Raw genomic sequence first — 21373 nt, 5'->3', positions numbered from 1 at the left:
ATATTTCCATATTAGTCATGTTGCAAAAAAACAAGAAGAAAAATAAAGAAATTGAAAAAAAAATATGCTTCAATCTGCATTCAGACTCCATCAGTTCTTTCAGTGGAAGTGGATAGCTTTTTTTATTTTAAGTCTTTCAGAAGTCTTGGTTCATTGTATTGATCAGAGTAGTTAAGTCATTCACGGTTGATCATCATACAGTATTTCTGTTACTCTGTAGATTATTCTCCTAAATTCTGCTCACTTCACTTTGCATCAGTTCTGCTAAGTCTTCCAGGTTTTTCAGAAACCGTCCTGCTTGTCGTTTCTTATAGCACAATAGTATTCCATCACAATCATGTACCATAACTTGTTCAGCCATTCCCCGATTGATGGACATCCCCTCTATTTGCAATTTGTTGCTATCACAAAAAGAGCTGCTACAAATATTTTTGTACATATAGGTCCTTTTCCATTTTCTTTGATCTGTGATGCAGATCTATGGTATTGCTAGGTTAAAGGGTATACATAGTTTTTTAGCCCTTTAGGTATAGTTCCAAATTACTTTCAAGAAATGGTTAGATCAGTTCATAACTCCATGAACTATGCAGTAGTGTTCCAGTTTTTCCACATTCCCTCCAATATTTGTCATTTCCTTTTCTGTCACATTGGCTGATCTGTTAAGTGTGTGGTAGTACATCAGAGTTGTTTTAATTTGCGTTTCTCTAATCAGTAGTGATTTAGAGCATTTTTTCATGATTATAAGTTTTAATTTCTTAATCTGAAAACTGCCTCTTCATATCCTTTGACTACTTAGTGATTGGGGAATGACTTGTATTCTTACAAATTTGACTCAGTTCTCTATATATTTGAGAAATGAGGCCTTTATCGGAAACACATGTAAAAATTGTTCCCCATCTTTCTGCCTTCTTATCTTGGTTGTATTGGTTTTGTTTGTGTAAAAACTTTTTAATTTAATGTAATCACAGTTACACAATTTGCATTTCATAATCTTCTCTATCTCGTTTGGTCATAAATTCTTCCCTTCTCCATAGATCTGGCAAGTAAACTATTCCTTGCTCTCCTAATTTGCTTATGGCATCACTGTGTGTCTAAATCTTGTACCCATTTTGATTTTACCTTGGTTTATATGAGATGTTGATCTATACCTAGTTTCTGCCATATTGTTTTCTAGTTTTCCCAGCAGTTTTTGTCACATAGTGAGTTCTTTTCCCAGAAGCTGGAGTCCTTGGGTTTATCAAACAGTAGATTACTGTAGTCATTTAATACCGTGTCTTGTGTTTCTAATCTACTACACTGATCCACCATTCTATTTCTTAGCCAGTACTCAAATAGTTTTGATGATTGCTGCTTTATAATACAGTTTTAGATCTGGTAAAACTAGGCCACCTTCCTTTGCATTTTTTTCATTAATTCCGTTGATTTTCTTGAGCTTTTCTTTTTCTAGATGAATTTTGTTATTATTTTTTCTAGCTCTATAAAATAATTTTTTGGTAATTTAATTGGTATAGCACTGAATAAGTAAATTAATTTAGGTACGTAGAATTGTCATTTTTATTATATTAGTTGGGCCTACCTATGAACAATTGAAGTTTTTCCAATTGTTTAGATCTGACTTTATCTGTGTGAAAAGTGTTTTATAGTTTTGTTCATATAGTTCCAGTGTTTGTGTTGGCAAGTAGACTCCCAGAGATTTTATGTTGTCCACAGTTATTTTAAATGGATTTTCTTTTTCTATCTCTTGCTGCTGAGCTTTGTTGGTAATGTATAGAAATGCTGATGACTTATGTGGGTTTATTTTATATTTTATATCTTGTGACTTTGCTGAAGTTGTTAATTATTCAAGTACTTTTTTAGTTGATTGTCTAAGTATACCATCATATTTTCTGCAAAGAGTGATAGTTTTGTTTCCTCATTGCCTGTTCTAATTCCTTTAATTTCTTTTTCTTCTCTTACTGTTAAAGGTAACATGTCTAGTATAATATTGAAAAATAGACGTGATAATGGGCATCCTTTGTTTCAATTGTTTCACCCCTGATCTTACTGGGAAGGCTTCTAGCTTATCCCCATTACAGATAATGCTTGCTGATGATTTTAGATATATATGACTTATCATTTTAAGGAAAGCTCCCTTTATTCCTATACTCTCCAGTGGTTTTTTTCGTTTGTTTGTTTGTTTTGGGGGGGGAGGCTAGGCAGTGGGGTTAAGTGACTTGCCCAGGGTCACACAGCTAGTGTTATGTGTCTGAGGACAGATTTGAACTCAGGTCCTCCTGACTCCAGGGCCAGTGTTCTATCCACTGCGCCACCTAGCTGCACCTAACATGAGATTTATTTATTTATTTATCTATTTATTTGTTTTTGGTTGAGGCAATTGGAGTTAAGTGACTTGCCCAGATTACACAGCTAGTTAAGTGTCAAGTGTCTGAGGCTGGATTTGAATTTAGGTGGACCTGACTCCCAAGGCCAGAGCTTTATCTACTGAGTCATCTAGCAGCCCCTCTCCAGGGTTTTTATTAGGAATGTATGCTATATTTTGTGAAAGGTTTTTTCTGCATCTATTGAGATAATCATATGATTTTTGTTGGTTTTATTATTGATATGGTCAATTATGCTAATAGTTTTCCTAATATTGAACCATTCCTGCATTCCTGGCATAAATCCCACTTCATAGTGGGATTATAGTCATAGTGTATTATCCTGGTGATAAATTGCTGCAGTCTCTTTGCTAGTATTTTCTTTAAAATTTTTGCATCAATATTCATTAGGGAAATTGGACTATGATTTTCTCTCTCTCTTTTAGCTCTTCCTAGTTTAGGTATCAGCACCATATTTGTGTCATAAAAGAAATTTGGTAGGACTCCACCAATTTTTCCAAATAGTTTATATAATAATGGAATTGATTGTTCTTTAAATGTTTAGTAGGATTCACTTGTAAGTCTGTCTGGTCCCGGTGATTTTTTTGTAGGGAGCTCATTGATGGCTTGTTCAATTTTTATTTTCTAAGATGGGGTTATTTAAGTATTCTACTTCCTTTTCTGTTGATCTGGGTAATTTATATTTTTGTAAACATTCATCCATTTTACTTCTATTGTCAGATTTACTCACATATAATTGAACAAAATATTTCCTAACAATTGCTTTAATTTCCTCTTCATTGGTGATGAATTTAACCTTTTCATTTTCTATTTGGTTTTCTTCTTCCTTTTTAAAAATCAAGTTAACCAACGGTTTATCAATTTTTTTCCTCATAAAATCAATTCCTAGTTTTATTTATTAGTTCAGTGTTTTACTTTCTATTTTGTTGAACTCTCCTTTGATTTTCAGGATTTTCAACTTGGTGTTTAAGTGGGGATTTTAGATCTTTTCTTTTTCTTGTTTTTTAATTCTATGCCCTATTTATTGATCTAATCTTTCTCTATTTTATTGATGTAAGTGTTTAAAGATATACATTTTCTCCTAAGTACTGCTTTTACTATATTCCCTAAATTTTGTTATGTTGTCCCATAGTTGTCGTTCTCTTTAATGTAATTATTGATTTATTCTTTGACCCACTCATTTTTTAGGATTAGATTATTTAGTTTCCAATTAATTTTTAGTCTATATTTCCTTGGCCCTTTATTGAATGTAATTTTTATTGCATTATGGTCTGAAAAGGATGTATTTAATATTTCTGCTTTTCTGCATTTGATTGTAAAGTTTTTATGCTGTAATACATGGTCAGTTTTTGTGAAGGTGGTATGTACAGCTGAAAAAAAGGTATACTTTCTGTTGCCATTGTTTTCTTCAGAAGTCTATCATATCTAACTTTTTAAAAATTCTATTCATCTCTTTAACTTCTTCCTATTTATTTATGGTTAAATTTATCTAGTTCTGAGGGGGAAATATTGAGGTCCCTCACTAGTATACTTTTTCTGTGTGTTTCTTCAAGTAACTCATTTAACTTTTAAAAATTTGGATGCTGTACTATTTGGTGCATATATATTTAGTATTGCTATTACTTCATTGTCTGTAGTACCTTTTAGCAAAATGTAGTTTCCCTCCTTATCTCTTTTAATTAGGTCTGTTTAAGTATTTGCTTTGTCTGATTTCATGATTGCTACCTCTTACTTTTTTACCTCAGCTGAAGAAGAATATATTCTGCTGCAGCCCCTTATTTTTATTCTTTGAGTGTCTTTCTGTTTCAACTGTGTTTCCTGTAAACAAAATATTACTGGATTCTGGCTTCAAATAGACATCCTACTATCCACTTTCATTTTATGGATGAGTTCATCCCATTCACATTTATAGTTATAATGATTAACTAAATTTTGTGTGACCTGACTGTGGCTCCACAATATTTGTATTGTTTCTTTTTGGCTGCTTGCAATATTTTCTCCCTGACCTGGGAGCTCTGAAATTTCGCAGTAATGTTCTTGGCAGTTTTCATTTTGGCATCTCTTTCAGTAGGTGGTTGGTGTATTCTTTCAGTTTCTATTTTACCATCTGGTTCTAGGATATCAAGGCAGTTTACCTTGATAATTTCTTAAAAAGTGATGTCTAGGCTCTTTTTTCTTTTTTTATCATGACTTTCAGGTGGTCCAGTAATCCTTAAATTATCTCTACTTGATGTACTTTCTAGGTCACTTGTTTTTTTCTGATGAGAAATTTTATGTTTTCTTCTATTTTATTTTTTGTTTTTTGACTTTGTTTCTTGATGTCTCTTAAGAATAATTAGCTTCCAGTTGCCCATTTCTAATTTTTAAGGAATATTTTTTCACTGACCTTTTCTGCCTCTTTTTCCATTTCTATAATTCTGCTTTTAAAGGAATTCTCTTTGGTGAATTTTTCTGCCTCTCCCATCACTTGGCCAGTTTTGTAAGATGTTATTTTCCTCAGTTTTTTTTTTATGCCTCTTTTGCCAAGCTGTTGACCTGCTTTTCATAATTTTCTTGTATTGCTCTGTTTTCTTTTCGCAATTTTTTCCTCTAGCTCTCTTATTTTATTATTAAAATCATTTTTGAGCTCTTTTAGGAATTCTTTTTTTTTTAATTTATTTTATTTTATATTTTTTGGTGAGGCAATTGGGGTTAAGTGACTTTCCCAGAGTCACACAGCTAGTGAGTGTTACATGTCTGAGGCTGGATTTGAACTCAGGTCCTCCTGAATCCAGGGCTGGTGCTCTATCCACTGTGCCACCTAACTGCCCCTCTTTTAGAAATTCTTGTTAGGTTTGTATCCAATTCACATTTTTCTTTGAGGCCTTACTTGTGGCTATTTTTGCATGATTATCTTCGTCTGAATTTGTGTCTTGATCTCCCCTGTCACCATAGCAGCTTTTTATGGTTAGGTTCCTTTTGTGTTGTTTGCTCATTTTTCTAGCCTAATTCTTGACTTTTAACTTTATGTTTAAGTTTGGCTCTGCTCCCAGGGTCAGGGGGCACTGTCTCAAGCATCAAGTGTTTTGTGTTGCTGTTTTCAGAGCTAGTTGTAGGGGGTCTGTAAGTTTTTGGTGCTTCCAAGGTGTTCTGATCCAAGGAGAGGTGTGGTCACTGCTCTCCTGGCCCATGCTCTGGTCTTTTCCCAGGAAGAGACTTGCTCCCCTGAAAGTGCAAGTGCTAATACTCTCCTTGACTCTAGAACTGTGACCAAGTTTCCTGCTGTCCTGTACCCACAAGTGCTAGTGCTCCTTTCTGTCCTGGAACGGTGACTTGGGACTGCGTATGAGTAATGGAACGGTATCCTGCACCCATTGACAGCAAAGGGTTCCCTATAATCGCTTTCCGACCAGTTATCCGACTCTGTTATTGTCTCTGTTGCAGTCATCTCCAAAGCCTGCTGATGGTGTTGCCTTTGCTTGTGCTGAACTTGAGGCCAGCCCTCTTGCAGGTGTTACAAACTTCTCCTGCTGAACTCATCAGTTGTCTTGGACTGAAAAAAATGTTTCACCCTGATTTTTTGTTGGCTCTGGCACTCCAGAATTCATTTTGAGGAATTATTTTAAAGTTGTTTGGAGGGGAGAATGTTGGGAGAGTTCAACTGAGTTGCTGCCTGTACTCTCCCATCTTGATCTGTCCCCCTCAAAATATTTTTAAAAACAAATTCTTAATTCTGATCTTAACTCCTATCTATTCTGTTTTTCTCTTTGTTCTAGTTTATATATGTTGTTTTCCCAGTATACTATAAGCTCCTTGAGGGCTAAGACTTTTTGCTTTTTATTTGTATCCTTATTGCTTATCACAAGGCCTGACAACAGAGTAAGCGTTTATGCTTGCTGATTGTGTCCTCTCTGGCTTCTCTGCTTCTGTTCACATTGTCCCCAGTATTTGAAATACCTTCTCCCATTCCCTAGTCATTTTCCATCCATTGGAAGCCTTCCCTTTCAAGGCCTTCTTCAAATTCCAACCTATTTAAGAAATCTTTCTTGATTAATATAGGGAAAAGTGATCATTTTCCTCCTCAGATTTCCTGTAGTACTTTGCCTAACTGACCTTAGAATCTGTAATACACAATATTTTGTTGTAGTGGTTCAGTTATGGCCGACTCTTCGTGACCCCTGAACCGTAGCGCGCCAGGCCCTTTTATCCTCTACTGTTTCCTAAAGTCTCTCTAAACTCATGTTCATTGCTTCCGTGACACTATCTTTCCATTCATCCTTTGCCACCCTCTTTTCCTTTTGCCCTCAGTCTTTCCCAACATCAGTATCTTTTCTAATGAGTCCTGTCTTATTATGTGGCTAAAGTATTTAAGTTTCAGCTTCAGTGTTTCTTCTTCCAAAGAACAGTCTGAAATAGTATAAGTCTTGACTGTTTTCATCTCCTTGCTATCCAAGGAACTCTCAGAAATCTTTTCTAGCACCACAGTTCAAAAGCATTGATTCTGTGGTGCTCAGCTTTCTTTACAGTTCAGCTCTCACAGCCATACATTGATACTGGAAAAACCATAGCTTTGACTATATGAACCTTTGTCAGCAAGGTGATATCTCTGCTTTGTAGTATGCTATCCAGATTTGCTGTAACTTTCCTTCCAAGGAACAAGTATCTTTTAATTTCAAGGCTTCAGTCACCATCTGTAGTGATGAGCCCAAGAATATAAAATGTGACACTGCTTCCATTCCTTCTTCCTCTTTTCTTCCAGGAAATGATGGGACCAGTTGCCAAGAACTTGGTTTTTTTGATGTTAAGCTTCAAGCTAGCTTTTATACTCATCTCTTTTGACCTGCTTTACTTTCTGCCATCACAGGGTTATTGTCTGCATATCTGAGATTGTTGATATTTCTCCTAACAGTCTTAATTCCAGCTGTTGATTCATCTAGCCTGGCATTTTACATGAAAGTTAAATAAATAAGGTGATAATATTCATTCTTGTTATATTCCTTTTCCAGTCTTAAATCAATCAGTTCTTAGTCCTATGTTTCTGTATCTTTTAAGTCTATTATTTCTTATTTAATTTGTTTCTCATGTCTCTCCTCACTCCAGTCCATCCTCCACTCAATTGTCAAATTGATCTTTCTAAAGAACAGCTTCAGTAAATTCTAGTGGCTTTTTATTACCTTCAGGATCAAATATAAAATCCTCTTATTTTTAAAGCCCTTAATAATGTGAGCCCTTCCTACCTTTTTTCAGTTTTCTTATGCCTTATTCTCTTCTGTATTCTCTGTAATCCATCGATGCTGGTCTCCTTGTTCCTAGCACAAGATATGCCATTTCTCCCCTCTGTATTTTCATTAATTGTTCCTTGTGCCTATTACTCTCTCTCTCCTCACCTCTACCTTCTGGTCCTACCAAAAATCCAACCTTTTTTAAGAAGTATTTCCTGGTCCTCCTTAATAATACTAGGGCCTTTCCTCTGTAATTATCTCCCTTTTCCTCCCTGTACATATCGTGTTTGTACATAGTTCTTTGCATGTTGTTTCCCCCATTAATTTGTGAGTTTCTTGAGTTCCCAAACAGGGATGGTTTATGGCTTTCTTGCAATCTCCAGCACTTAACATTTATTTAACCTGGCAGTTAGTAGATACTTAATAAATGCCTGTTAATTTGTTGACTTTTTTTGCTAGTGCTTTTCTCTTATATTCAATGTGTATTGACTATATGCTAAGTCTGTGCCCAGCGAAGGGGGGAAAATAGAGGAAATGAGTGGTTAACTGGAACTAAGAAATAGGTTGATGGACTCAACTCTCCCCTCTTAATCAATCTTGGATTCAGATTTAGGCTCCCAAGGGATATTTAATGATTTTATTAAGACCTTTCTGTCATAGGTAAACTCCAACTTAGCAGAAAAAGTGAGCCACATGAAAGGATAAGAGGAAGAACTGTACTTTTGCCTCAGGTTAAACAACTCCTTGTTTTAGCTTAGTATTGTTGATTTAGCAGAAGGCCTTTGGCAAAAATCCAGTCAAATAGACCAAATAAAGAATTATATCCTTGAGCAGTTCCAGTGAGAGGAAAAAAGTATGATCTGGAAGGATTCAGCTCCTTGGGTTTTAGGGCTTCCATGTAGCCATTAGTGTATGTACTAATAAATAATTGATACATGCTGGCAAATTTGGTACAAGTTACATATTATCCCAGTGCATTTTCTGTGTTGATTTAAAACCAACATGAAACATAAAAAATTTGCTTTAACAAGGCTTAAACATGAATTCTTTTTCCTTTTGAACTTCCAGTTACTCTTATTCTGTGTCTCAAAACATTTCAGAAATGGATAGATATAAAGGAAAAAAAGTATTCTCTTTATATAGGCATACACAGATTTAAAGTACATATGTATTCAATAAGAGGTAACAGAGCAGTTTACCATCATTAATTCCTGCTTCAGAAGGGGAGTGAGGGATTGTATCACAGATAATCCACTGCAGCAGTTATTTGACATTCCATTATGTCGGAATTATTTGCCGAGCAGGGTGGGGAATAATTTGTTTTCTTCTGTATTTTTTGCTTGCTCTGATATTTGTCATGCTAACAAGAGCACATAAAGGTGGAGTTAGATAATCTAGAGATATACTGAGTAGAAAGGGGAATTTAAAATAAGTTTAAATAATGGTAGTGGATAAACCATAACATGGATAATCAAGTCTGTATAATCATATTTTAATACATTTAATGTGAATTACCTTACTTTTGTTATCTACCTTGTTCTCAAGATCTGGGGCTCTTGATGGGTAACAAAATTTTGAGGATTAAATAAGCTGATAGTGACAGCTTTCCATCGTGTTTGATGGTTGATTAAATTTTTTTGTTTGTTTTTATGAAGAAAGCTTAGTATAGCAGTTTTAAGTTCTAATTGTTTTTATTCATTCTTACAGGCTGCTGAATCAGGAATAATCAAAGTTAAAACGATAGCTGCACGAAGCACTGAAATTTTGACAGGTAAATTGTTTACATTAAAAATACAGCGTGAATAATAAGAAAATCTAAGTGTAAAGGCAAAATCTTCTTTTAGAAATAGGATCAGTTACACTGCCCTTTTCCTCAAAATTTGAGGAAAAGTTTTCCCGATGATTTGCTGTACCTAATAATAGAAAATGTATGTAGTCATCACATTACAAGTGAATTATGTTCCAGAAATTCATTTGTAAGTTATTTGGTTGGAATTTAAAGCACATTATAAATGATGATTAGATTTCTAGGCTAGTCTTCAAAATACTGTGGTACCAATGGTACATGAATGCTTGGAACGAAATGGTGGGCTATATTGGTGCAGATATGGGGGAGGAGAAAAGAAAGGGTTTCTTTCTCTTTTCTTGGTACATGCCTGGTCTTAGGCAAAATTTTGGAATAAAGTTTATCTTTGGTATTTTTCCCTCTCCTTATTTTTACTTTCCCCCATTTTCTGATTATCTTTTTTTTCCCTGACTTTCACTACCCTCATCCTGCCCTAAGCTCCCTATTATAGGATCTTACCTACCTCCAAAGCACTATATGCTTTGAAAATATTTGTCTGCCTCCCATCTTCCCTCTCTCCCCCACTAATACTCATTCAATCCATGGAATTGTTTAAGCTTATTACAGTAAAGTGTGAATGATTGATAATCCTACTTTGCTAGAGATTAAGTCATATAAATCTCAAATTTCTGGCAGGATGGTAGAATGAAGGAAACATTTTTAGGTAACGTAGAAGAAGTATTTTTGTGTGTGGATGTTTCTTAGAAGCAAAACCCTGACAGAGTTGTGAGGCCCAGGGGCTGCTTTTTCACGCCTTCATTCCTTTATTCAATTCTGAACCTTCACAGTTTCCTAATAGCTAAGTATGTTTGCTATAATTCTTATGGGAATATTGGTGGGAGAGGAAAAGGAGAAGAAGCTGAGATCAAGGGACTGTCTGTAGTCAGTCATATTTGAATATAATAATGGATGTTTTCCCTTGTTCCTGTTGTTTTTTATATCCTACAGGAGTGTTCATTTTAAATGTAAATGGTTTTATTTCAGTAAAGATGGAACCCTTTCTTTAATTGATATTTATCTGACAGATTTTTTAACACATGTATCTTTTTCTCCCCAATCCTCTCATAACTATAGGGCTTGTTACTATCCAGAAAGGCCAAAAAGTTTTTTTGTGTTTAAAGTGACTCCTCTTGTAGCCTAGGAAATAGTAGTAGCATTCAGCCTCGTTTCTTTTGGCACTGAAGAAGGATTCTTTTATTTATACCTCTGTCCCTTTAGACATTTTCCTTTAATGCCACCTTTATTTTTTCTTTGTTTTCATTGCTCTCATGAATGCTGACATAAGTGGGAATGCTATGCCAGGTAATGTCAGCGGTGACAAATACATAAGATTCAGAACTGAGAAAAATTTCTTCTTCTATTTGGAAATATAATAACACAGAGAAATAATAGTTTAAGCATATTTCATATATGAGACCAAATTTCTTGACCCTACATTTACCTACAGATTTTGTTTTCGTAATCACAATTTGCCTTAGGAGGTGAAAGAAGAATTTTGAATGACTTAATTGCATTTTATTAAAAAGCATAGTATAGAGAAGATGTCTTTAACAGTTGTGATAATTTTAGTGATAAATATATACAAATTATTTTCTCATTACAAAAGATAATTTTTGTTTGACTTATTTAGTATATTTTAATACTTCAGTATAATTTCAATAAAGTGTTTTTTAATACTTTACCAACAACAGTAGGATTCTTCATTTAGCCAGTACTTAATTGATCAGCTATTTATTCCCTGTGCTTGGCTCTATTTGGGTGGGGAAGGGAGGTGGACTTCAAAAAGGGATAATATTTGTTATTTGCTCTTAAGAATAGTGTCATACACACAGGAAAGGTTAAAGAACAAATCAATAGTTTCATATACTAGTACAAGAGATGTTAAGAGGTAATAGATGAATAAGGTCAAAATAAGTTGTAAGTGGTATTAGTTTAGAGGAGGGAGAGAATTTGGAGAAGCCCACTGTCAAATTTTTCCCTCCCTATCATCAGAAGCCATACCTATATTCTAGCTGGGATTTTATGAGTTGTCAAGTCCTCCAAATTCCGTTGGGAGCATACTTAATACTTTTCTAACCTATGGCTGACAATTTACATAATATTCATATCTGAAAAAATATTTCCCTCTTAACCATCTGTTTCACTCAACCCTGTTACTTTTTTTCCTCATGTCTTTTCATGAATATTGACATAAGTGAGAATGCTATGGCAAGTAATGCCAGCATTGAAAATCTGGAAAATCCAATAAGTAGCAATAAAAGCATATTTTAATTTTCATGACCATCTCATCATTCCTCTTGCCCCAGTGGACTTTGAACTACATGAAGTCAAATTGTTGCTTCGATTTTATATGTATCCCCAGTACCTTTTACAGTGCATGAAGCATAGTGGATGCTTAATAAATTTTTTATTTGCATCTCAAACCCATCAGTAATTATTTCTCATGGAAGATTGTTTTGGGAATTGGCATTCTAGACTAAATTTACGTGAACTTATTGTTATCGCCAAGCATAATCTAAAATTGGATGTGCTAGGTTGTGAATCATGACTAGCTAAATTCCTTTATCTTCTGCAATTTCTTTTATTGACAACCCTCCAATTGAGTCTTTACTGGTGGCATTTCATGAACATATCAGTGTTTTCTATAAATTAAGGTAAATTTTTGAGAATGATTTTTCTGTGACAGGAATTTGACTTTAAAAAGATGACAAACTCAAATTAAAGTATTTTTGTGTGACTTAAAATCTCTGTGGCTTTTTCAAAAATAATTTTCTCCAGGAAACTCCAAACTGGGTCATTATAATTATACAATATCCATTTTCTTTTTTGTTCTTGTTCTGTTTGTTTATGTTGTTGAAGTTGTGTATTTTTGGTTTTGTTTGCCTTTTTCTTAATCAGTTCATACAAGACTTTCCATATTTTTCTCAATTCTTAATGTTTGTTACCTCTTATAGTGCAGCAGTATTTGATTACATTTATGTACCGTGATTTGTTTATAACCATTCTCCCAATCATCAGCATCTACTTTGAAAACATTTAAATTTTATCCCCATTTGTTATTATCAGTTGGCTGTCTAGTTGAATTGCAAACTCTTTGAGACTAGAGACCATGCATCTTACTAATCCTTTGTATGCTTCCTGTTAATTGGAGTAATGTTTGGATTTGTGATTTCATTGATGTAGAGAACTCCTACATCATTCCTAGTGAGGAAACACCTTCCACCAATGCCAGGCTTCTGAGTGTTGCCTGGAGAAATGATAAGTTGAGTGACTTGCCAGGGGTTACAAGTCAGGATGTAGCAGAAGGGGAACTTGAACCCAGGTCTTCCATCCTTCAGGCCAGCTCGTGCTTGCGCTCTCTCTCTCTCTTTCTCTTTCTCTTTCTTTCTTTTCCCTTCTCTTCCCCTCCCTCCCTTTCTCTCTCCCTTTCTCTCTCTCTCTCTGTCTCTCTCTGTCTTTGTTATCACAGGTTTAAAGATGGAAGGAACTGTTGGAAGTCATCTAATATCAGTCCTTTTATCTTAGACTTGAGGAAACTGAGGCCTCGAGGGGATAAATGACTTGGCCAAGGGGCAGATGAAGATTTGAACCTGAGTCCTCTTATTCCAAATCTCTTTTCCTTGCTCTGTGCTTTTTTCGCAACAACCCTTTGAGATATCTAGATACGATAAGGATTATCGTTTCCATTTTACGATGAGGAAACAGACTTATCTGTTAAGTGATTTGCCCATTTGAACAAAATTAGGATATAAATATATATTAGAGCCTAGACTTGAACCCAGAAAATTTTAAAATCAAGAGTAAATAATTAATCCTTGAGTCCCTGCTATGTACTCAGCACTGTTAGGCAGTATCACTGATACCATAAGAAACCAAATAAAGTAAAATGCTTCACTAAAAATGATACAAAAAGACTAATACCAATCTTAATTACCATAAACATAGGTTCCCTAACCCAACTCTATATTACTGTTATGAGTTGAGCCTTGAAAGTACATTGTGTTATTTTTGAAAGCTTTAGGGGTAGGGAAAACATAGATTTCTTGTCCACAGATCATGGATAATTTCTGGTCAGAGAATCCGAGTTCAATCTTGGCTATGCTGTTCTATAACTTTAGCAGATGACTTTAACCTCTTTGGTCCTCAGTTTTTTCATCTGTAAAGCTGAAGCGTTGGATCACCTCCTGTGTATATTTATTTATATTTTGTATGTGTTTTTATATGTGAGTAATGATGTTAGAATATAAGTTCATGGGGGCAGGGACAATTTCATTTTTGTATTCCGGTACTGCCCACAGTGGGGCACTTAGGTGGCTTGGTGGATACAGCACCAGGCCTGGAGTCAGGAAGACTCATTTTCCTGAGTTCAAATCTGGCCTCAGATACTTACTAGTTGTATGACCCTTGGCAAGTCATCACTTTACCCTGTTTGCCTCAGTTTCCTCATCTGTCAAATGAGCCGGAGAAGGAAATGACAAACCCCTCCAGTATCCTTGCCAAGAAAACCCCAAATGGGGTCACGAAGAGTCGGACAAGACTGACTGAAAATGACTGAGTAGCAGCAAAACACTGCCCCCAGTGCCTGGCACATAGTAGATTTTCTTGTGACTAAAGGCCATTGCATTTTCTTGGATTGGGTTGGACTTTTCTTACTCCTGGATACCGCAGGAAAGAGTTCTTTAAAGATTGTAGTGCCCTGGGTTACAATTAACCACCGTGTTACTAGACCAGCATTTTATAATCATGAGTAGTGACCTAAAGTTGGAATCTTCTTCTACTTCAGATGGTCATAATAATTTAATATTTCAAAGATCTCTGATTTATTTGATGTAGGGGCTCCCTCCACTAGTGAAAGTTGCAACTCTTTTGCAATTTAAGTCTTTGTAATTTGGTTTGGTTGAAAAAATTTATCACCCTGTGACTAACCAGATGATAATCTTTTCTGCATTTAACTAATAGTTCCTCCTACAACAGATAAACTCAGCCCATCATTGGGCCTTTACTCAAAACCTTTCCAGGTTGGTAGAAATCTCCAGAGCTAATTTGTCTGCAGAATCACTTGAGACAAGGAAGTAGGACCAGGGTGGGGAACCAGCAGCCTAGGCCACATGTGGCCCTCTAGGTCCTCAAGTTCTGCCTTTTGACTAAATCCAAACAGCGAACAAATTTCCTTAATGAAAGGATTTGTTCTGTAAAACTTGGACTCAGTCAAAAGGCTGCACCCAAGGACCTAGAAGGCCACATGAAGCCTTGAGGCTGTAGCATCCCCACCCCTGATGTAAAATTGTAGAGGAATGATCCTATGGTCCTATGACTGTTGGTGACAGTGAAAGGCTATGAAATATGATAACCTCATTTATTAAATATAAATACCCACCCTGATGGGGTAGTGGGTAGAATGCTGGACCTAGAGTCAGGAAGACCTGAATTCAAATCCAGCCTCAGACACTTCTAGCTGTGTGTCCCTGGGCAAGTTACTCAGTCTCTCTCTGCTTCAGTTTCCTCATCTGCAAAATGTGTATAATAATAACACCTACCTCCCAGGGTTATGAGAATCAGATGAGATAATAATTGTAAAGCACTTAACACAGTTCCTGGCTCAGAGTAAGCACTGTATAAATGTTAGCCGCTATTGTTATTATGTAAATATTAGTCATCTCAACTAACTGGCATGATTAGGAAATGGGGTATGTTATGTAACAGAATTTATTGGTTAAGTAAGGGTTAGGTAAAGTTTGTGGTGGTATTTTTGTGTCCCTTCAACTCTTCCTTTTCACTTTTTTTTCCTTGTCTTCTAATTACTTTCCTTGTCTCATCACCTTCTTTGTCTTGCTGCTGCTTTGATTCTCTCTCCCTCTTATATGTTCTTCACCTGCTTTGACATCCCTTCCTGTGTACTTTCTAGCTTCAAGAACATGGATTTTCTAGGTCTTTGGTTGACTTATTGACCAGTCATAGTAGTATTTAACCTTTTTCTGTTCTGGTTTGTGATCTGATCAACTGGACTGCTGCTTCTTTCTACCTTTGTAACTGTGATAAGATTATCTTACAAGCTTCATTTATATCTACTTCTTTGCGTGTCATAAAATGGTACGCTTGTGATTGAGAGGAACCGGCACTTTTCATAGGATCCTAAATCTATGGCAGAAGCCTTAGAGGCCAGTCCACTCATTTGAAGGAAACCCACTCAGAGGAAGCTGAGGTCCAAGAAGATTAATGGACTCAACCAAGGTCACACAGGTAGTAAGCATTTTCCATTAGATTGTAAATGACTTTTTGAGTATAATAGTTGCCCTGTAGCTAATGTTTATGCAGTAAATACTACATAGTGAAGATTAATTCATCTTTTTTAAATGTTTTAACATTTTTATTTAAAGTTTTGAGTTCCAAATTTTATCCTTCCTTCCCTCTTCTCCCCACTCTTTGAGATGGTAAGCAATCAGATATAGGTTATACATGTGCAATTAGGTAAACCATTTCCATGTTAGTCATTTTGTCCAAGAAGGCTCGAATAAAAGAAAAGAAAGAAAGAAAGTGAAAAATAGCACATTTCAGTCTGTATTCAAACAATATCAGTTCTTTCTATGGAGGCAGAAAGTATACTTTATCATTGGTCCTTTGTGATTGTCTTAGATCATTGTATTGCTGAGAATAGCTAAGTCATTCACAGTTCTTCATCGAACAGTATTGTTGTTACTTTGTACAACGTTCTCCTGGTTCTGTTCATTTCACTATGCATCAGTTCGTGTAAATCTTTGCAGGTTTTTCTGAAATCATCTGCTTGTCATTTCTTATAGCACGATAATATTCCATTAAAATCATATACCACAGCTTGTTTAGCCAGTCTTCAATCCCTTCGATTTCTGATTCTTAGTCAGCACAGAAAGAACTGCTGTAAATATTTATGTATATATAGGTCCTTTTCCCTTTTTTTTTCCCAGATGTCTTTGAGATATAGACCTAGCAGTGATATTTCTGGATCAGAGGGTATGCACAGTTTCACAGCCCTTTGGACATAGTTCCAAACTGTTCTTCAGAATGGTTAGATCAGTTCACAGTTCTATCAGCAGTGCATTAGTATTCCAGTTTTCCCACATCCCCTCCAGCATCCAACACTTTCCTTTTTTGTCATATTAGCCACTCTGATAGGTTCTCAGAATTGTTTTAATTTCCTTTTCTTTAATCAGTAGTGATTTAGAGCATTTTTCATAAAATTGTAGATAGCTTTGATTTCTTTGTCTGAAGACTGCCAGTTCATATCCTTTGACCATTTATCAGTTGAGGAAGTGACTTGTATTTTTAAAAATTAGACTCAGTTCTCTATATATTTGAGAAATGAAGCCTTCATCAGAGATATTTGTAAAAAAAAATTTTTTTTCAGTTTTCTGCTTTCCTTATAATTTTGGTTGCATTGGTTTTGTTAGTGTAAAACCTTTTTAATTTTATGTAATCAAATTACCTATTTTATATTTTATAATGCTCTTTGTATCTTCTTTGGTCCTAAATTCTTCCCTTATCCATAAATCTGTCAGATAAAATATTCCATGCTCTTTTAATTTGCTTATGATATCACCCTTTATGTGTAAATCATGTACCCATTTTTACCTTATCTTGGTATATGGTGTGAGATGTTGGTCTATTCCTAGTTTCTGCCATACTGTTTTCCAGTTTTCCCAGCAGTTTTTGTCAAATAATGAGTTTTTGTTTCAAAAGCTTGCATCTTTGGGCTTATTATATACTAGATTACTGTGGTCATTTACTATTTCATTTGTGCCTCATCTATTCCATTGATCCACCACTCTGTTTCTTAGCCAGTACCAGATTGTTTTGATAATTACTGCTTTATAATACAGTTTGAAATCTAGTATGACTAGATCATCTTCTTCCACATTTTTTTTCCATTAATTCCCTCAATATTCTGGACCTTTTGTTCTTCCAGATGAATTTTGTTATGATTTTTTTCTAGCTCTATAAAATAATTTTTTGATAGTTTGGTATGGCAGTGAATAAATTAATTTAAGTAGAATTATCATTTTTATTATATTGGTTTGCCCTATCCATGAGCAATCAGTATTTTTCCAGTTGTTTAGATATGACTTGTGTGAAAAGTGTTTTATAGTTATATTCGTATAATTCCTGGGTTTGTCTTGGCAGGCCAAGTATTTTATATTATCTACAGTTATTTTAAAAGAACTTTCTCTTTCTGTCTCTTATTGCTGTTCTTTGTTGGTAATATATAGAAATGCTGATGATTTATGTGAGTTTATTTTATATCCTGCAACTTTGCTACAGTTGTTAATAATTTCAGGTAATTTTTTAGTTCATTCTTTAGGATTTTCTAAGTATTCCATCATATCTTCTGCAAAGAGTGATAGTTTTGTTTCCTCATTGCCTATTCCAATTCCTTTAATTTCTTTCTCTTCTGTTGTTGCTATAGCTAACATTTCTAGTACAATATGAAATAGTGGAGATGATAATGGGCATACTTGCTTCACTTGTACCCTGATTGTATTGGGAAGACTTCTAGCTTATTCCCTTTACAGATAATGCTTGTTGATGGTTTTAGATAAATATTACTTGTCATTTTAAGGAAAGCTCCATTTATTCCTATGCTGTCTAGTGTTTTTAATAGGAATGGGTGCTGTATTTTGTCAAAGGCTTTTTCTGCATCTAATGAGATAATCATGCTTTCTGTTGGTTTTATTATTACTGATGTGGTCAGTTATGCTAATAGTTTTCCTAGTATTGAATCAACTCTGCATTCCTGGTATAAATCCCACCTGGTCATAGTATATGATTTTTGTGGTATAGTGCTGTAATTTCTTCGCTAGTATTTAATTTACAGTTTTTGCATAAATATTTATTAGGGAAATTGATCTATAATTTTCTTTCTCTTTTCGCTCTTCCTGGTTTAGAAATCAGTACCATATTTGTGTCATAAAAGAATTTGGTGTAGGACTCCTTTTCCGCTTATTTTTACAAATAATTTATATAGTATTGGGATTAATTGTTCTTTAAAAGTTTGGTAGAAGGGGCAGCTAGGTGACACAGTGGATAGAGCTCCAGCCTTGGAGTCAGGAGGACCTGAGTTCAAATCCAGCCTCAGATACTTGATACTGTGTTATCCTGGGCAAGTCACTTAACCCTAATTGCCTCATCAAAAAAAAAAAAAAAAGTTGGTAGAATTCACTTGTGAATCCATCTGGTCCTGGGGATTTTTTCTTAGGAAGTTCATTGATGGGCCTGTTCAATTTCTTTTTCTAAAATTGGGTTATTTATGTGTTTTATTTCTTCTTCTGAAATCTGGGTAATTTATATTTTTCTAGCTATTCATCCATTTCATTTAGATTGTCAAGTTTATTGGCATATAATTGGGCAAAATAGCTCCTAACAGTTGTCTTAATTTCCTCTTCATTGGTGGTGAATTCACCCCTTTCATTTTTGATACAAGTAATTTGGTTTTCTTCTTTCCTTTTTTTAATTGAATTAACCAATGATTTATTTTATTGATTTTTTTCATAAAACCAGCTTCTGGTTTTATTAGTTCAGTGGTTTTCTTACTTTTAGTTTTATTAATCTCTCCTTTGATTTTCAGGATTTCTAATTTGATTTTTAACTGGGGATTTTTAATTTGTTCTTTTTCTAATTTTTTAAGTTGCATGCCCAATTTATTGATCTGCTTTTTCTCTATTTTACTGACGTAAGCAATTAGATATATAAATTTTCACATAAGTACTGCTTTGGCTGTATCCCGTAAATTTTGGTATGTTGTGTCATTGTTGTCATTTTCTTTAATGAAATTAGTGATTGTTTTTCTGATTTGTTTTTTGGACCACTTGGTTTTTAGAGTTAGATTATTTTTATTTCCAATTAATATTTAATCTCTCTTTCCATTTCCATTATTGAATATAATTGTTATTGTATTATGATGTAAAAAGGATGCATTTACTATTTCTGTTTCTCTGCCTTTGGTTGTGAGGTTTTTATGTCCTAATTCATGGTCAGTTTTTGTATAGGTATCATGTACTGCTGAGGAAAAGTATTTTCCTTTTTATTCCCATTCAGTTTTCTCCAGGGATTTATCATATCTAACTTTTCCAGAATTTTATTCACCTCCTTCTTTCTTGTTTATTTTTAGTTAAATTTATCTAGTTCTAAGAGGGGAAAGTTGAGGGCCCCTAGTAGTATAGTTTTATTATCTATTTTGTCCTGTTACTCATTCAATTTCTCCTTCAAAAATTTAGATGCTATACCATTTGGTGCATATATGTTTAATATTGCTATGACTTCGTTGTCTATGGTACTTTTCAACAAGATATAGTTTCCTTCTTTATCTCTTTTAATTAGATCTATTTTGCTTTTGCTTTGTCTGGGATTGATTGCTTCTTCAGCTTTTTTTGCCTCAGCTGAAGCATAATAGATTCAGCCCCTTACCTTTACTTTGTGTGTGTCTCTCTGCTTCAGATGTATTTCTTGTAAACAACATATTGTAGGATTCTGGGTTGGTTTTTTTTTGGGGGGGTGGGGAGGGTTGGAGTTTTTTTTTGCCTTTTTTGGTGAGGCAGTGGGATTAAGTGACTTGTCCTGGGTCACACAGCTAGTAAATGTCAAGTGTCTGAGGCCAGATTTAAACTCAGGTCCTCCTGACTCCAAGGCCGAAGCTGTATCCATTGTGCCACTTAGCTGCCCCCAGGATTCTGGTTTTTAATCTTTTCTACTCTCTGCTTCGTTTTATGGGTTGGTTTATCCTATTCACTTTTACAGTTATTATAAGTGACTGTGTATTTCCCTCCATGCTATTTTTGCTTGTTTATCCCCCTCTCTCTCTCACACCCCATCCTTTCCCTCCTCACAAGTGTTTTGCTTCTGATCACTGCCTTCTCCAATCCACCCTCCCTTTTATTAGTCCCCTCTCCCCTTTCTGTTATCTCGCCCCTTTTTACTTCCTTTGAGGGTAAGAATAGATTTCTGTAGCCAACGGAGTGTGTATGTTATGCCCTCTTTGAGTCAAGTTTGATGACAGTAAGGTTTAAGCTTTCCCTGCCACCACCCCATCTTTCCCTTCATTATAATAGCTTTCATTCTTTTATGTGATATAATTTATCCCATTCAATCTTTTTCCTCCTTCCAGTGCAATTTTCTTCCTCACCCCTTTATTTTTGGGGGGGTATCATTCTCATCAATGTCACCCCTTCTACATATACTCCTTCTAATGGCTCTTATAGTAATAGTTGTTAAGAGTTGTAAATATCATCTCAGCACCTAGAGATATAAACAGTTTAAGCTTATCAAATTTCTTATGTTTTCTCATTCTTGTTTCTTTTTTACCTTTTTACATTTCCCTAGTGTCTTGAATTTGGAGGTCAGATTTTTTATTTAGCTCGTCTTTTAATTAGAAATGCTTGAAAGTTCTCTATTTTATTAAATATTCATTTCTCTCCCTGAAAGATTCTATTCCGTTTTGCTGGGTAAGTGATTCTTAGTTGTAATCCTAACTCCTTTGCCTTCCAGTTTATCATATTCCAAGCCCTCTGGTTCTTTAATGTGGAAGTGTGTAATCCTGACTGTTTTCTTTTTGGCTGCTTGCAGTACTTTCTTCTTGATCTGTGAGCTTTGGACTTTGGCTGTGATGTTCCTGGGAGTTTTCATTTTGGATCTCTTTCAGGTGGTGGTCAGTAGATTCTTTCAGTTTCTATTTTTGCCCTCTGGTTCTAATGTATCAGGGCAGTTTTCTTGATAATTTCTTGAAAGATGTCCAGGCATTTTTTGTTTTTGTTTTTGTTTTTGTTTTTTTTTTAATCATGGCTGTCAGGTAGTCCAGTAATTCTTTTTGTTTGTTTGTTTGTTTGTTTTTTTATTCATTTGAGGTTAAGTGACTTGCCCAGGGTCACACAGCTAGTGAGTGTCAAGTGTTTGGTCTGAGGCCGGATTTGAACTCAGGTCCTCCT

The 21373-nt window shown here is 35.0% G+C and overlaps 1 protein-coding gene across 1 annotated transcript in view; it reads left to right on the top strand.

The window, feature by feature from the left end:
• The window catches only part of MON2 (MON2 homolog, regulator of endosome-to-Golgi trafficking), a 144250-nt gene that overhangs the window by 8605 nt on the left and 114272 nt on the right, over positions 1-21373 (top strand). Inside the window, exon 2 of the mRNA XM_027854154.1 lies at positions 9287-9350. Coding sequence (XP_027709955.1) covers positions 9287-9350 — 64 coding nt within the window. The remainder of the gene's footprint in view (positions 1-9286; positions 9351-21373) is intronic.

The sequence above is a fragment of the Vombatus ursinus genome, unplaced genomic scaffold, assembly GCF_900497805.2.
Source record: "Vombatus ursinus unplaced genomic scaffold, bare-nosed wombat genome assembly UNPS02010320.1, whole genome shotgun sequence".
Taxonomy (NCBI): Eukaryota; Metazoa; Chordata; class Mammalia; order Diprotodontia; family Vombatidae; genus Vombatus; species Vombatus ursinus.
Note: the sequence above shows the minus strand (reverse complement) of the source record. Positions and strands in the feature narration are given on the sequence as shown.